Source organism: Labeo rohita, chromosome 7, assembly GCF_022985175.1.
Source record: "Labeo rohita strain BAU-BD-2019 chromosome 7, IGBB_LRoh.1.0, whole genome shotgun sequence".
Lineage (NCBI taxonomy): Eukaryota > Metazoa > Chordata > Actinopteri > Cypriniformes > Cyprinidae > Labeo > Labeo rohita.
Genome location: NC_066875.1, coordinates 3,378,261 through 3,397,189, shown reverse-complemented (window position 1 = coordinate 3,397,189; position 18,929 = coordinate 3,378,261). Strand labels below are relative to the sequence as shown.

Here is an 18,929-nt window from a genome sequence, read left to right as displayed (position 1 = left end):
AGTATAGTGTAGGTGGTATGTTATTAAAATATGGCAGAGCATTAACCTTTTAGCAAAAAACAAAAAACAAAACAAAAAAAAAAACAATAAATGAACCACTAACTGGACATTTCAATTACGAAATGCGGCGATACAAACAACCAACATAATAAAATGTGTCAGATTCAAGTTTATCTGCTTCGGATAAAACTGAATTCACTTTTAGCGCCACCCAGTGGACACTTCACTTTGAAAGCACTGTGAAACTTCACTGCCATCCATTTCAGCTGAAATTAACACTAGTGGCAGTAAAACACCAACAATTCCTATACCTTTTCACACAAATTATGGTTACAGAAGCAAATAGATTAATAAAGACTTATTTTGCACTGTTCTTTCCATAATACTACGTTTATGACTTCAAAACTGTTTTAACATATTGCATGATTTGTAAACTAACGCATTTTGACATTTGCATCAATACCTAGCTCCACATGTTTGGCTTGTCTGATGTAGTAAACTTGCTCGATAGCGCACCCGGATAAGGACAGATAACGGCATCGCTATTGCTGTAACTGAATACAAACAAGACATAACGGTTAACGGTTTAAATGATGAAATGTGAGGACAATAAACATTTATCTGCAATAATATATTGCTAATCGACATGCATATGAGTATAGAATTTATTGTCTGCCTCATTCTGTGATAAGAATCCACATCAGATCACATAAGGGGCCGTTCACATGTTGCACCTAAAAACGGATAGAAAACGCTAGGTGGGCCACTTTCTCCTTCTTTCCAAAGTGCTCTGTAGCTTGTGCTCCCGTGGCATCTGCCATTGCTAAACAACCACGACCTGCACTCTCAATGAAGACGCAGAAGTTTCAACAAAGGACAAATGGATTTCCAGCACTAAAAATCGCTTGCTGTAGCTCTGCTACTAAATTTATTTAAAGGGGTCATCGGATGCTAAGTTCACTTTTTCATGTTGTTTGAACATTAATGTTCAAACAACATAAATCTACCCTATAATAAATCTACCCTATAATGACAAAAAATCCATGCAGTGGTTTTTAATTAATCTGTAAAAATAATATCCCCTTTTTCAAATCGAGCCGTTCTCAGATACCTGTCAGTGTGGCGTCACACAGACAGAGGCCGCTCCCACAATAGTTGATTGACATGAGGTATTACCTCAGATCAGCTGTCACAGTCCAGTAACTTTCCATGTTTCAATGCCGGAGCAGGGATGTAAGTTAGACAAGAATATCTCCGATTGAGCGATTGAGGTGTTGTGTTGCTGGATGTAATAATGAACATAGTGGTCGTCATTTACTCCCGACATCTGAGCCGCTGAAGATGCAGTAGATTACGTTTGTTTGTGAAGGGAATGCGCCTCCCGATCTACATATATCCGTCTATGTTCGCGCGAATCATTCATGATCCAGCTTCACCTACAGCAGAAGTGAATATAAGCGTTTTTTTATGAATCTTTGCGATCGCCTTTCCTTATAACATGGTAGTTAGGAAGTTTAGCGGCTAAACGTGGCTAAATGCAGCTAATGTAAACAAGACTGTCTTTCCACAGAGAGAACAGAGGGGTTGGGGTGAGCAGAGCTCATTTGCATTTAAAGGAACAACGCCTTAGAATGAGATGATTTTTGCAGAGCTGATTTTGGCAAGGTAAAAAGGGTGTTGTTTTACAAAACCATTGAGAATTTTTAATCAAAGTATATTAGAGACTTTTCATTAAGACCCTAAAGAATCATATCAACTTCAAATGCCCATCAAAATGGGCATCCGATGACCCCTTTAAAAACGGCTATCCTTGAACAGCTATGATCAGCTTTTTCTTAATCTTGGCTGAGCTTTCAATGTAGTTAGGGAAAGGATGAAGCTAATTGGTTGATTCTTGTCACATGACCCACTATGCGCTTGCAGCATTCTGAAAAGTTGAGATGTTTTTATCTCGAAGTGGCGCAGATGCGCCTGGAAAAACTGAGCACGTCGCACCGCATGTGCGTCACGACTGTGTCGCTTCTGTTATGAGCGCAGCTGCCGGGCTTCTACATTTGAAATAACGGTTCGACAAAACAGCTCAACAAAACAGTTGAACACGTAACCGAATTCTTGAAAACAAGAACACTTGACCGCGCAAAATACACGATATTTGAACAGCCCCTAAGGAAGTTATTTCAAACACTCGACTGATGTTGTAAATAAAAAACAAGTTATAATGTTTTGTTGGACAGCAGGTTTAGAAAGGCTTATCATTGCATGTCATTAGAATGGAAGATGCTCTGCGTGTGTTATTCTTCAAACATAAGCGGGGAAGCATTTCCTCATTTCAGCACGTGAAATCGCGGGCACACATACAGCAAATTCCGAGAAATAAAACAAGGGAGTTACTTTAATGCAAAACCACAATTCACAAGTGTGTATTGAACCGTGGATGTCGTACCGAACGGTTCAATATTATATTGAGAATTGTGACATCCCTATTGTTGTCACATATACAGCTTTATATGCATGAGTTTTCTAATTCAGTAGGTTTGCTTGGTAGTTCACACAATATGGCATTGCACTTGAGTGATGAAGAGCTCCAATACGAACCCTGTAAAAACTATGGTTCGACAAAACACCTCGAAAGAAGATAAAATAGCACGCCTGCATCAACAAATGCATTTTTATATCACTTGTGCATTTGCTAAGACTATTGGGTACGTTTAGGGATGGGTTTCGTGTAGGGAATATTTCCAACACGATAGTGCATTAAGCTTTAGCAACACTCCCCGGACATTTGAATTCTTGTACCTCAAGCAGCGTAATAAAAATGTAATAATACGTGCCTGTACCAACGTGCCACGGTCACATATTGAACGTGTGTTTTAGCGCCACTCTCTGGACATCTGCCGCAAAATGTGCAGTAAGGTGTGTAATAACAGTGTTGCAGAAATGTATATATAGGCATGTATTTTCATGAGACTGGGTTGTTGAAACGCTGCAAAACTTGTAAAAAGCAATGTAATATCATTTTGCAGAAATGTCACCACAGACACGAGTTGCGTCAGTGTGCCAATACGTCATTGTGACCTTTCACCTCACAGCAACAGACACCGGCTCCGCCTCTTAAATACAAGCAGCCAATTCAGGCCTTGTGTTTCCTTTTTTCTTACCAGCTGGAGCCAAGATTAGCTCCAGTGCAGCTGCGCAAATCAGCAGCCCTCAGCAAATGATTGAAAGAGCCACTCAAATGATGATGGCTCACCCAATCCTGTGTGACAGTTATTCTCTATATAAAGTACATGGTGAAAGACCTCACTATACACTATCAAAAATAAAGGTTTCAAATGAGGGTTTTTGCTGCGATGCAATAGAAGAACGATTTTGGGTTCCTCAAAGGACCTTTCAGTTAACAGTTCTTAAAAGAAACCTTTACCACTATAAACAAAATGGAAATGTTCCATGGATGTTAAAGATTCTTCACCGAACCATCAATGCCTATAAAGAATCTTTATTTTTGAGAGTGAAAGAAAAAAATGCACTGAGAAAAGGCTTTGGTGGATTGGGTGTGTGAGAGAAAACGTGACAGCATCTGTCTGTCCTTCTGTCTGATTGTGTGACTGCAAGCTACGAGTGAGTGACAAACTGCAAAAGAGAATGAGGAGAGAGAACGTTACGCTATTGACTTAAAATGGCTGGGTGTCTTGGTGTCCAGCTGGGTTATCAACTGCAAAACACGACCCTGCAGTCTACAACAGCAACCCACTCAAGACTGACACAGCACATATGCTAAAACCCTGTGCATCACAGACTACACCAGGGTTATTATAGTTAACTAAAGACTAAAAACATAAAACATTAAATGTTTTTACTACTCAAGATAAAATATACTTTAACGGACATGTAATACAATCTTTAAAAAACCTTTTATTTTACACATTCGATAAAGCAACATTTCTCATTTTTCAATTTAGTTTAATCTGATGTACTAAAATAACTAAAACTGAAATAATTATGTTGATTACAACAACAAATGATCTTGACTCTTAATAAATCTATCTTATTTATATAAAGAGATAAATATGATCGGATAAATATGATTAATTAAATTGGATAACATGGTGATTAACTGTGTTTTTTTTACAGTGTTTTTAATACAAGTGATGTACTAAAATCACTAAAACATCAATAAAAAATATATATAAACAAAAACTAATAAAAATGACAAACAGAAAATTTGTAAAAATTGATAAGTAATTCAAAATATTATTAATGTTTAATACAAATTAAGCACAGCTGACAGCATTTGAAGCATAAAGTTGATTACAACAACAAATGATCTTGATTCTTAATAAATCTATCTATCTATCTATATAGATATATAAATATAATTGGATAAATATAATTAATAAAACTGGATAAAATTTAAAAAGGTGTTTTTTTTTTTACCGTGTTTTTAATACAAGTGATGTCCTAAAATTATTAAAACTTAAACACGAATAAAAAAAATCTATAAACAAAAGCTCATAAAAATGACAAACAGAAAATTTGTAAAAATTGATATGTAATTCTATGTAATAAACATAGTATGACTGAATGATTATGTATGAATGAATGAGTATCTCAATGAAACTAAAATAACACGTTTTACGCACAGAGATCCACTGAATGATTCAGGAAGGTGAAGTACAGCTTTAAATCAGCACAGTGTGTTTAAATAGCATGTCACAGCTCTATTAATCTGACCTGTGAATTCTGTCAGAAGGGGATAAGAAAAGAAAAAGAAACCAAGTGAGAAAGAAGTGAGAATAAGTGGGAACGGATATCAGGTAGCTTGATCAAGACACAATTCACTAATGCAGATACAGGTATAGAGTAGCAGAGTTTCCTTGTCACTATGTGGGTGCAAGTGAGAAAGATTCAGTTAGGTGCAAAATCCAAAAATAAAGCTGATTTCAGATTGCTGTGGAAAATGGCACAAAAAATGTGCCATTATTTAATAACGCCATTATTTTTACTAACTTTTAGAACTTTTTTCGAGTCAAAAAGCAATCAAAACGTTTAAAGAAATAGTTCAGCCAAATATTCTGTCATCATTTACTCTAATATAGTTACATATCTGTAAAACTAGATGAGACAACATGGGAGGCAGAATAACTGGAATAAATAAGATTTTCCAATGTTTTTAAAACAAGTTTCTTCTGCTGACCAAGGCTGAATTTATTTGATCACAAATATAGTAAAAACTGTAATATTGTGAAATATTATAACAAATGAAAATAACTCTTTTCTGTTTGAATATATTGTAAAACGTAATTTATTTCTGTGCTGTAAAGCTGAATTTTCAGCATCATTACTCCAGTCTTCAGTGTCACATGAGCCTTCAGAAAGCATTTTAATATGCTGATTTGCTGCTTAAAAAAACATTTCTGATTATCAATGTTGGAACCAATTTTTGCTGCTTAATATTTTTAATGTAAAACATTATAGTTTACCATTTGAGGTAAGTACAAAAAAAGACATTGATAATGCTACAAAAGCTCTCTTTTTGAAATAAATGCTGTTCTTTTTGTATTTTCTATTCATCAAAGAATGTTAAAAAAATGCACCACAGTTTCTACAAAAATATTAAGCCGCAATAACAGTTTTCAACACCGATAATAACAAGAATCACCAATAACTGGGCACCATTTCAAAACAAGAATTAAAATCTACATCTTTGTGACGAGATTCGATGAGGATCTTGTGATCTTGTGACGATATCCTTGCAAAACATTTTGCAGTGTTTACATTGGAGCTGCACAATTAATCCTTAAAATATCGAGATCTCCATTCAAACACCCACGCGATCTTATTCCTGAATGACAATGATTTAGCTATGTGTATTAGGACTGTTTCACATCGCGCATGTCAGTGGAGCGTGAGAAGCACGTTTTGTCGCTGCCCATGTTAATGAATCAGAGGGTCAGGGTAAATGTGAACGCAGAAAGAGCAACACCACATTATAATCATTATTTCTGTGTTACAGACATTTAAATAATAGAAGTACTGGGATAAAAGTTTATAGTTTGGGTATAAATATTTAATTGTCTACAGTAGCGATCAAAACGAAAGTATCTTAAAGGAGAAGTTCACTTCCAGAACAACAATTCACAAAAAATTTACTCACCCCTTTGTCATCCAAGATGTTCATGTCTTTCTGTCTTCAGTCGTTAAGAAATTATGTTTTTTGAGGAAAACATTTCAGGATTTTTCTCCATATAATGGTCTTCATTGGAGTAAATTATTTGTAAATTGTTGTTCTGGAAGTGGACTTCTCCATTAATGAAGTGAGACACTGACTCCTTCATTGAATGTTTTTTGTTTGTTTGTTTAAATGAAAGGCTTAAGCAATGAACAGTTTGTCAGAACCATTAGTAAATTACATTGTTTTGTTTAGTTTTCTAATCTTTTTTCTCCAGAATCGTGAGAGAATCGTGGTCTCCAATTTATTAAAAACAACTGGGATTCTCAATTTATCCAGAATCGTAAAGCTCTTGTTTGAATGTTATTACTGCATATAATTCATTAAAACGGAAGTTTATTTATTAAGTTCAAAATGCACCTACATTTTTTTGCATTTTGTCTTTTTCAGTTGAATAAAAGACTATTTTCCCTGTATATTTCATCATTGAGGATTTCTTAAAAAAAGTTTAAAAATCTTGTCTCGTCTCATTCTCGTGAACCCAGTCTTGTGTCTTGTCTCGTCTCGTGGGATAAGTGTCTCGTCACACCCCCAATAGCAACAGATTCTCACGAAATTAATTTCTTTAGTTATGTTTCTCAAAGTATTGCTTTTAAAACAGCAAGACAGTTATATCAGGTTGTAATCGGTTTATCAATCTCATAATTTTATCAACTCACAGCTACTTTCATCGCTGGATTTTAGAAAAATATCCTCTTTGGAGGGCTTAGGATATGACTTCAACCAGACAGTAGCAACACATTATTACAAATAACTCTCAAATATTTCTCTCATTTTTATATTTCTGTTTTATATTTGACATTATTATATTTCTATTATGTATATATGTCTAACCAACAAGTGCATTGATTTGGTCCTTGGGCTTATTAGAATCACTTTCCCTAAATAATGGGTAAATCACATCCAGCTGAAAGCAATACATTTGCTTACGTCATGTGACCTTAATGCATCATGTCAGAAGAGGTTACACTTGAGGTCTGATTACCACACAGTCAAAAATGATGCAGCATGAGTTGTTTTTTATTAGACTGCCGTGATTGTGCTCGTCTGTGAGGGATTTTCTAGCCACCTACTCCTTCTGAAATGTACACAAAATATTTGGCCAACGCAAAGAACATCATGCGCAATGATTACTGACATGCCTAAAAATAGCACCTTCCCTTTCCTTCTCATTATTTATTTCCTCCCACCTTTCTCTCTCCCTCTCTCTCTCTCTGCACCTCTGTCTTTTTCATCTAAGCTCCCGCTCTCGCACGGCTCTCCACAAACACACGCGCTCCCAAAATTTAGCATTCAGTTGCCAAGCAACACAAACCTCAAAGGATTCTCGTCTGAAGACGGGGTCTGCCGTCTCGTCCTTTTATAAGGAACAAAAACAATGGCGAGGACGAGAGAGAGACAGAAAAGCGAAATCGATCTCAGACTTATTACATAAGCCCCTCTAATTATGGAAGAGCAGTTTAAGGGACTGCACCTATTAAACGTAATATTCCTCTGCTCACACAGACTAGCAAAATACTGGAGATCTTGCCAGCAGCATTTCATCCAATTGCAGGTCTGACAATGAGAGCAGTCATTTTTGCAAGCGCTCTTTGAATTGATGAGTTGCCTATTGTGCTCTCATACTCACAAAATCCTCACATCCCTTTCATTCACAATGGCTATGATTGAGCATACAGATTAAAGGCAAATGAAACACGATTTAATCTTCAACAACAATGCTAACTTAATATTAACACACCATGTATTAAAAAAACCACACAAATGTGCACAGTAGTCAGTATTTCAACTGTAAGTCTAACACTTATGATACTCATTTTTAACCCAAAAAATTTTGATTTTGTATAATTTTTAACTCAAAGGAATGGTTTCAAAACTTGGTTTTGGCACTATGTGAAAAAGAAAAGGGCCTAAATCATGGAAATAATTCAAAAAGGTTAAATGGACCAGAAAAAAAAATAGTCACACTTGTAGTCTAAAATAATTGCATTGGAAACGAATGGGAAAAGAATTTCACCTGGAAACTTGCCACTGCGCCCAAACTAAATCTTACTGAAACCTAATTTTTTAAGATATCAACCTCAAATTTGTTTAAACTTGTTTAGATTTATGGTTTTGAATTTTTGCTGTTTTAGAGTAAAACATTTTTGAAATTATACATTTCCTAATGAAAATTTTAAAAACATTTTTAGAACTGCTTTTCATATTTTTTGAGTTTTTAGAATTTTTGTCAAAATTCTAAAGGAGTATTTTTGTGCATTTTGTGCAACAATAAGCATATTGTTTATTGTCAAACATGTTTTATTTTAACTTTTTAAAAATAATCTTTCACTTCATCAATAATCAAACTTAAGTCTGTGTTCCAAAGTATTCAAGATTTACAATTTATTTTTTCATTTTTAGGTCCATGCTCAAAAAGTAGTTAACGGGTAAAAAATGCACAGCATAAATATAATTTAGTATCATAAAATCCCATAAAAATACAAAATATTACATAAAAGAAACATTCTCAAACAAAAATACAGTACATTAATTTCATTGAAATAAAAAAAATCATTTTTGACCGCCAGTCAAGAAGCACCAGAGGGTTAAAAATTAAGCACTTTCTGCATTGCTTTAACACAGTAACAAAATTGCTTGACTTATTAGTAATTACCCTTTCCACCCTCCTCTATAAACCCATAGTGATTACTCTTTGTAAGTGCTCATCTCATTTCGACTTGGCCATGATCAGGAGTGTCGGCTGATTAAGAGCATGCAAGTTCAATTCAAGAGTCATTTAGCCTGATTTCTGATCATTTTGACCAGCTCAAACAGGACAGCACTAAGGAAAAGGTGAAGTATGAACACTTGCTGAGGACATAAGTTTACATATAGTACACCATGCAGAATATGCTAAATGTTAATTATTTTACAAAAAAAAAAAAAAAGCATTTTATTTATTTTTTATTTAGTACTGAACTGAATATTTCACATAAAAGATGTCTACATATAGTCTACAAGATAAAATAATAGCTACATTCATAAAAACGACCCTGTTCTTAAGTTTACATACACTTGATTCTTAATACTGTGCTGTTACTTGAATGATTCAGAGCTGTGTTTTTTTTTTGTTTTGTTTAGTGATAGTTGTTCATGAGTCCCATGTTTGTCCTAAACAGTTAAACTGCCCTCTGTTCTCTTCAAATTTGTTGGTTTTTCAGCATTTTTGTGTAGTTGAACCCTTTCCAAAAATTATTGTATGATTTTGAGATCCATCTTTTCACACTGAGGACAACTGAGGGACTCATATGCAACTATTACAGAAGGTTCAAACACTCACTGATGCTCCAGAAGTAAAAACCATACATTAAGAGTCGGGGGTGAAAACTTTTGAACAGAATGGAGATGTGTACATTTTTCTTAATTTTGCCTAAATATCATATTTTTTCATTAAGTACTGCCCTTCAGAGGCTACTGAAGATAGTTAGATGTTTCTGAGAAAACAAAATAGGTTCAGTTTACCATGATCTTCAAATTCTAAAGGTTTTCACCCCCCAGCTCTTAATGCATCAGTGAGCGTTTGAACCTTTTGTAATAGTTGCATATGAGTCCCTCAGTTGTCCTCAGTGTGAAAAGATGGATCTCAAAATCATACAGTCATTGTTGGATGGGTTAAAATACACAAAAATGCTGAAAAACCAAAGAATTAGTGGGACCTGAAGGTTTTTACTGAAGAATAGCGGGCAGTTTAACTGTTTAGGACCAACATGAACAACTATCACCAAACAAAAAAAACAAAAAAACAACACAGCTGTGGATCATTCAGGTAATAACACAATATTAAGAATTAAGTGTATGTAAACTTTTAAACGGGGTAATTTTTATAAATTCAACTATTATTTTCTCTTGTGGACTATATGTAAATGTCTTTTATGTTAAATTTCTTATTCAGGTCAGTACTAAATAAAAAATAACATGCATTTTTTATGATCCCTCTTATTTTGGTAAATAATTAACACTTGGCATATTCTGCAAGGTGTATGTAAACTTTTGACCTCAACTCTATGTGATAGAGAAAAATAGCAAATGAGTCTTTATCTGGGGTGCATTTCCCAAAAAGCAACTATGGTTGCTCTTCCGTTGTTACCAATGGAGCTCACAGTGTTTATTTGGAAATGCTCCCCTGGATGGGAAAGGTAAAAATAGTGAATCTAAGAGTGTTTAGTGTTTATGCAAGACTTACAGTAAGTTTTCCAAGGATATCCTGTTTTCCCATTTTCTGTTACATCTTTATATATTAGTTCTAACACTCTGATTTGACCTGTTCATTGGGAAAATCAGATTCTCCATATCAAAAGATTTAGTTTAATAGTGTTTTGGGTTGCTTTTTCCCTGTCATCCCTGATTCGAAGTGTATCTTCAATGCTTGAGTGTACAGATCTAATTCTGGCAACTAACAGTGCTGCAAGCATCCAGTCCGTGGTGTTTGCCATTATTTAAACTGCTTGCTGCGCTCACAGATTAAAGCAGACAGACCACGCTGTGATCTCAGTTCTAGGTACTTTGTCTGCATAATATACAAACTGCAACAGAACTACAATAATAACAACAAGAGTTATTTGTCTGAGATCAATGCCTGTAAGTGTTTTCCAGATGAGGCAGTGGAGCGTCTGTTCCTGACGTCTGTTTATGTTTGCTGCAGCCTCTTGATATATCTGGACAGTGTATGCTTTCTCTTCAGCCCCTTTTATACGTCTTTTTTTTCAGCTTTGCTATAGTAATTCATATACCTCAACAACTTATGGCTTCTTCTGCAAGAACTCTGCTATCTGAAGGCCAAGCAGACTCTTGTGGAAAAGGAATACACTTTAACATACATTTAAAAGAGCACTTCTTACAGATATATTGTGTTTTAAAAGAATATACTTAAGTGTAAACTTAATGGAATGTTTTAGACACTTAACTGAGTTTCAATTGCAATTAAATGAAAATGTATTATAGTATAAAAATTCTATTAAATGCAATCAGCTGAAATTTAGTGTCATTTTTGACACACTTAAGTAGGACTTAAGTAGTACATTCTATATGTAATTTCATACTACTGTATTTCACTAAAGCACTACACAAAAAACAATGATTTAAATGTACTTTCAAAAGTAAAATGTTTAATTTGACATTATTACAAAGCACACTTGTTAAAAGTGTACTTAAGCGTAAGAATGTCTCTCTTTACATCACTTAAGTGTCCTTTTATTTCATTAACAGGGTTTCTTCAGGTTTTAAGGTAAATGTAAGACTTTTTAAAACCTTTTTAAGACAAAGTAAAAAAATTAAGAAATAAATGAAAGGAAACACAAAAAAGTGATGGTTTTAAAATCAATAAACAACTACTTGAGAGGCAAAATTATACAAAGATAAAAAGATAAAGATAAAAAGTCTTGTTTACAATAAAATTGATCAAAATAAAATGAGTTTATGATTTAAACCAGAACTTTTCAGATCCCAATGACAGATTTTTTTGTTTGTTTGTTTTAAGCATTTAATCATTTAATTTCAACAAAATTGTTCAATTCTTTAATATTTTTAATATTTGCATCTTAAGTAACATATCTTGAGTTTAGGGATGTTTACAGGGTTTTTTTTTTAGAGGTTTTAGAGTTTTTGTTTGTTTGTTTTTGTTTTTAGGGCATGCAACATTTAATGCCACAACTTTATGAATTTAAGACTTTTTGCTTTGATTTTTGATCTTTATAAGACCTTAATATGTGGAACAGCGAATTATGACTTTTTAAGTCATATAGAAACACTGATTATTTTTATATGATCCACAACTCGTTTTTTAAATATACTTAATATTTACATTCAGTAGAATGAAGCAGACTTCTTTTTCACAAGAGTTTAGAAAATACACTCCATGCAGCTATAGTAGCCTAAAGATACACACGTGCACAAATACATTTACTGTGCAAATGTTGTATGTCTTTCAAGCATTGGTCTTTAGGAAAACAAATATTTACTTTCACTCTTAGTAGTCTGTATACTGTACATTACAATGAAAACACTCAATAAAGAGCATTAAACCATAAAATCTTTAATATATATTTGAGATTTAACATTTTCTGAAATGCACACTATGTAAAATGTTTGTTGCCCACCTGCTCTGGGAGTGTCAATTGTTTGATTTTCCACTCCATACTGCAGGACCCTGCGCCTGGGAAACTCTGTTTCTGGCCATGAAGACTTGATCTCTGCAAAGACATGAGAAATGTATTTATATATACATCTTTCAACACCAAATGTGTACTAACGTTTACTTTTATATCTGCAAACTGTCACTGCAACAGTCAACAATGCTAATGAAAACATTTACGAATCCATCAGGTAAACCAAAAAAGGTATTTGTGAGCAAGCATGCTTGAGTAAAAACATTCGGCACCAGAAGGCACTTCAGCGTAAGCGTGCGTCCTGACGCACATACTGTATAACCAGAACCATTTTGTTTAGTTTTCCCTTGGCAGCAAGAAAGCACAATCGCGTGGCAAAGCTATGAGGCATCCTGTTCTGTTGTTCTGGGTTATATATTATACTGTTAGGATACAGTATATCAAAGATTAAAACGCTTGTTGCGCCAATTTAAGGACACATATACAAGTCACTTTTAATCATTCCGTATTTAATTTCAGATGTGAATTTATCAAACAATAAAAATCTGAATTTTGTTATTTTGTGAACTATGTGTATGTTTGGATACTTTACAAAATTAAACAAAATGTAGCATTCCATCACTTGTCCACCAATGGATCCTTTGCGGTGAATGGGTGCCGTCAGAATGAGACGGCTGATAAAAACATCACAATAAGTACTCCACACCACTCCAATGCATCGGTTAACATCTTGAGAAGACAAAAGCTGTGTGTTTATATCAAACAATTAAGACATTTTAATTTTAAACCATTGCTTGATCCATAAAATGTTTTTCTCATCTGAATCAGGAGAGAAATATGCACCACCGTTCAAATGAGAAAACCCATCCAAAACAGCTCTAAACAAATATGTTGGTGGGTTTTGATGTGAGAGAACAACAAGAGATAGACTTTTTCATTGGAGGAAGCATTATTATGGATTATTTTACCTGGAAGCAATGGTTTAAAGTTAAAACAGTTTCATGATGGATTTGTTTCTTACAAACATGCATTTTTTGGCTTCTCAAGATGTTAATTAATTGACTGGAGTGATGTGGATTATTTGTGAATTATTGTTATGTTTTTATCAGCTCTTTGGGCTCTCATTCTGACGGCACCCATTCACTGCAATGACCTAACTAGGCAAAGCAGCCTCTAATCCTCCTCTAAATAAAAGAAAGAAGGGCAGAAAGACACAATATCTCAAATCACAATACTCAAAATAAAATTTATCCTTAACTCACCCTCAAGTTGTTCCAAACCTGTATGAGTCTTTCTTCTACTGAACACAAAAGAAGATATTTTAAAGAATGTTGGTAACCAACCAGTTGAGGGTAGCCACTGACATACTGCAGCATGACCATAGTATAAATAGTTCCATAGTATAAATTAGAGGTTGGATTACCGATACGATAACTAGGTTGGACCACACTGGCCGATACCGATTAATCGACCGAATGGATACTGAACGAAAAATAAATAGTAGCCTACTGAACCATACTTTGTAAATGAATAAAAATATTAATATGAATTAAATATTGATCATTACAGTTAATTCATTGTTCATTAATGTTAACAAAAGCAACTAACATTTTTAAAATATATCAGCAAATGCTGAAATTAACACACTCTAAGAAGAAACAATACTTCTATTCTACAGCTTTTATCGATCTTAATGTTACAAATGGACTCATATTGTAAAGTGTTACCATTACATCAAGAATCAAGCTAAAGATGGCCATCTTTAAATATCCACATAAAGGCCACAGTTTTGAAATTGCATACATATGGATTTTGTGTACTTTCACAATTTATCTGCTTCTATTCCAGAACATTTGCGGTTATCTAATCAAAATATAAAAATATGTTAGTCACACAACGGGCAAAAGTGCAGTGCTGCATCTAGAAGATCTGGTATCACACACACTGGAGGCATCGCGTTCAATTCAAGCGGCGGTCTACAAGACTTTATTTGATCACCAAATGGGCAAAAGTATACTGCTGTCCTTTCTCCACTAATGCAGCATCTAGTCAACAAGTTCGCTTAGTAATGACATGAAAACATGCACTACAGTAGTATACTGTTCATACCATTTAGTTTTCAATGTTTTAAATCGCCTTTGAAGTGCCCGCTCTGTGCTGCGTGCAGTGTCACGTGTCTAAACAAACGGCACATGCTGTCAGTGATTTCCGGCACTAGAGGCCGCTCTCCTGCTGTATAAAAAAGACTATAGGGACTTTGCTGTATAATGACGACCTTCTCAGCCGCTCCAGCGACAGACCCATCCCAGAAAAAAAACTATCGGCATGGATTTTTGCTGATAAACGATAGTTCCGCCAATCAGCTATCGGTGCCGATTAATCGGCAAAACCGATACATCGGTCGACCTCTTGTATAAATACTACTGAAGTCAACTACTAGTTGGCTACTGTCAACTATTGTGCTCTTCTTTTGTGGGCAACATAAGAAAGACTCATACAGGTTTGAAACAACGAGGATGAGTAAATGATGACAGAATTTTAATTTTTGGGTGAACTGTCCCTTTAAGCTGAACTTAAAGATAAAGAAAACAATGAACATGGATCCACATGTGATTTCTCTGCTGACTCTTGTGTTTTTAAGAGAGTCCGCTGGAATGTTGTTCTCACCAACCGGTTTAAAAACTGTTTCTTATCAGACTGTCTCTCTTGCTCTCTTTGTGTAGGGCATATTTTTTCAGCTTTCATTTTGTGATGCTATATATGGGTAAAATCGGCTCCTCTGCTGTAGTACCGTCCTCTCTGTCATCACAAAACATAAAAGTGAAACAACTGATGCCACACACGTAGATCAATGTGATCACTGCAAGCTGGAACAGTTTGTTGTCCTGAGTCAGTCTATTGTCAATATAAACCTGTGGCTGTTCTTTATTCAAGAATTGTCAAATAATCTTTATAAGTACACTTGAGCAGAATAAGATTGTTTTTCAACTTTCAAAAAGTGACCATCTGTGTATGGCATTACGGTCCCTTGTGAAAAAGGGGATTGATTTGCACTTGTAGTGTACTTCAAATCGTAGAAATCTAAAAAATAAAATAAAATAAAAAAAATAAACTGCCAATAATTTGATAATACTGAAATAAAAGGCCATTTAAGTGATTAAAAGAGAAAAAAGTAAAAGTAAATTAAAAGTCATTTTAATCATTGTTTTAATAATCTTTTGTCACACTTTAAAAAATTGTCAATTTTGACATGCTGACTAATATACTAAAGCAAATAAAAAGTAATTGATTTTAATTGTATTATTTTAAGTTCATATATTTTAAATGTGCTAACTTCATCATCACAAAATCTTATTTCACTAGAAATGTCATTAAAGTATATTTACATATTTACCATAAAATACGTTTTCAAAGAAAACAGAAATAATTATAAAATTATATATAAATGTACTTAAGTTCTAAGTCAAAAAAGCACTCAAATACATTTTTATTGCATTTAATGTGCAGTAAGTATCCAAAAACATTACACTTAGTTTACAATTTATGATGTTATTAAAGTATTAGAGTATATTATTTCCATAATAAGTCTTTTTAACAAGGGATATTGCAGAAAATATGTCATAATGAGTATAATCAGAGTTAATTATAAAAGAATAATAAAAGTATAATTTATTAAACCTGTCTAAAATCTTTGTTTATGTTGTTTACTTGTTTTGTACTTAAATGTTATAACTGGTATTGCTATTGGCAAACACAGGCTGACATGTTACTATATGTCACTGATCATTAATATGTGAATTCTGCTATAGCACTGACGTACAAGTTAAGCATAAACCTCGCCCCACAGCCGATTTCATTTGTCAACTATATAATGCAGTCACCTGTCAAAAAAGTTTATACTCATCAATTAAATGTTCACACCCAATGAACTGGTTTGAATCATGCAAGTCAAATATCATGATTTTTGTAAAACTGCTTGCTTGCCGTTGGTTCCTTGAGTTCTAATGTTAACACTGTGTTTACAAACACATCTGCATTAAATAATATGTTTATTTATTAGTATTCAATATTTATTAGTATTCAAACAGCCTCAAACGAACTCAAGTTCACATACAAAGATCATTTATCTCATTTAGTGGTTCAAGAGATTGATAAATACTTAATAAAGATTTTAATAAAGATAACACCTCCAAATGTCCCAAAGCCACAGAAGAACTGATTTGCCATGAAAGAGAAGCTCCGTTGTAAAAGTAGAGGTTGAAATGTTCTACACGTTATATTTTCAAATATGCTATTATATTAGGTAGAAAAAGGGGTAATCAGATGCACTCCAAAACAAATATTGGTTTTGATACCAACCAATGTCTGAGAAAAAAATATTTCTTTATTTGCTAATAATTATATTAGTTTTCTATTAAAACACTTTTTTATTGGGCATGGGAGTGGGTCAACCCATAATGTACTCCTGCTATACTACTATTTATTACTATAAAAATAAAAGCATTTTAAGTGTACATATTACAGCTTTCAGCTAATGTGTGACATGCTTCTGCTTCCTACCGCAAAATCACGAATACAGAGTTCATGTTGTTAGAGTCCATGCATTTTGCATAGTAAAAGAAATATGATAATAAAATAAATGCAAAGTAGCATTTAACATGAACATAACACAGCACCAATTATGTATATATATATATATATATATATATATATATATATATATAAGCATGGGAAACCACCTTGTAGAGGTGCTGTGACGCAGGTGTTGAAAGGGGTTTTACTGGCAGGAGAAGCCAGAAGAAAAAAACTAATAAAATAATAAATTTAAAATAGCATCCATTTTGATTAGATTACTAGGCTATTGTTATTTTTTAGTGTATAAATAGACCAACAAACTATTTACAAATTATTTTTATTCCATTTTTATTTTTGTGCATTAATCCGTACGTAATTAGTAACATTAATGCGTTGACACACAAATGAGATTCTCAAAATAAATAAATAAATAAATAAATAAATAAATAAATAAATAAATAAATAAATAATAATAAATGCATGTCTCGAGCAAAAGGATGAGCAAGGGACGCTCGTGTAGCACTAATGAATGTTTTGTCTGTGATTGTCCTAACCTGTCAGTTGCAGGACCTGTGCGAGCCACACAACCGCGAGAAGCCCGACTCCACAGCAGCAGAAGCGCCGGAACGGCCGCCGTCTGGCGCTCCGTATCACCGACTTCATCCTGCACCGTCTGTTCCGCACCTCTCACTCAGAACATGATCGCCACAGATTCCTCCTGTTTTAAGGCGGGGCTGATAACTACCTTCTTACTAAACTAAACTTTTGGGTTGCCTCGTTTTTCTTCATCACAGTCAACGCTGCGCTGTTGCGAACTATTGAGACGCATCGTTCAGCTGACCGTGCGCGCAGACCTGTCGTGTAGGTGCTCAGGTATCATCTGATTCAAAGCACGCAAATGCGCTCACATGCCATTGGATTTGGATAGATGGTTGTAAATGGTACCCTCTTTTGCTCTCTCCCTCTCTTTCCGTCTCTGTCGCTCACACACACAAATCACACCGCTGCCACTTGAGGGCGGCTCTTGCCAGTAGTCGTGCTGTAGTCGTGGATGACCAATAAGAAAACACTAGGAGGCGAAATACTCAACCTCGTACAGTATGTCCCTACTGCTCAAATATCTGAGTTTGATCAAGCTGAAAGGAGCAGTATCTTGCATGATAAGAATTATATGTTTTTTACATGTTTAGCATTTTTGTAAATGGCCTTATTTCTGTTAATATTATCTTGTAGTGATGACTTTAATATTATTTTAAAATTGAGAATGAAAAGAATGGGTGCATCACTTGTATTGAATGTGCACTTGTAGTGCAGTTCAAATCTTAAAACCATATTTTTAAAAAACGGTAGTTGCAGGTAGTATAATGTTAATAAAATAAAAGGCCACTTAAGTGACTTAAAGGGAGACACTTTCATGACTGTTTCCTAACACACTTAAGTGCACTTTTAACTTTGTAATGATGTTTTATTAATCTTTGGTTTTGCTCTGAAGAAGTACACTTATTTTGATATGTTGACTAACGTAGTAAAGTACATGTAAAGTACTTAATTATAATTTTAATTGTCTTTTCTGATATTTCATTTAAAGTAAATGTATTTTAAATGACTAAACTGCAACGTCATCAATGAGTAATAATTACAAACATATTTAAACACTTGACATACAAGTTTCAATAGAAATTATATATTTAAGTATATTGTATCACAAATGCTTGAAAGTACATTCCATTTTTCAAAGACTATCCACCTTATTTTTTCAATGCGGAAGTAAGCTGTTTTCTGGTAATGTGTTAGACTTCCATCATAAGCCGCCATAGGGAAATAAAAAAAACAACGAATTGCAGTAAATGGTAATACTGTTTGGCCCATTTGGACTACAATATGGTAAGACACACACCAGTTTGTAATATCAAGCAGCAAAACAAGCCATTTTGTACAGCTAAAAGCAACTAGAAGCGTATGAGACGAAAGCTAGACAT

At 34.1% G+C, this 18,929-nt stretch overlaps 2 protein-coding genes across 2 annotated transcripts in view; both read right to left on the bottom strand.

The window, feature by feature from the left end:
• LOC127168113 (sodium/potassium/calcium exchanger 3) overlaps nucleotides 1-17,981 on the bottom strand; it is a 43,457-nt gene extending 25,476 nt beyond the window's left edge. Inside the window, exons 1-2 of the mRNA XM_051114682.1 lie at nucleotides 17,505-17,981; nucleotides 12,367-12,459 (exon numbers count right to left, since the gene is read on the bottom strand). Coding sequence (XP_050970639.1) covers nucleotides 12,367-12,459; nucleotides 17,505-17,613 — 202 coding nt within the window. The 5' untranslated portion in view covers nucleotides 17,614-17,981. The remainder of the gene's footprint in view (nucleotides 1-12,366; nucleotides 12,460-17,504) is intronic.
• zmp:0000001168 (signal-induced proliferation-associated 1-like protein 2) overlaps nucleotides 1-18,929 on the bottom strand; it is a 262,196-nt gene that overhangs the window by 176,012 nt on the left and 67,255 nt on the right. The window lies entirely within an intron of this gene.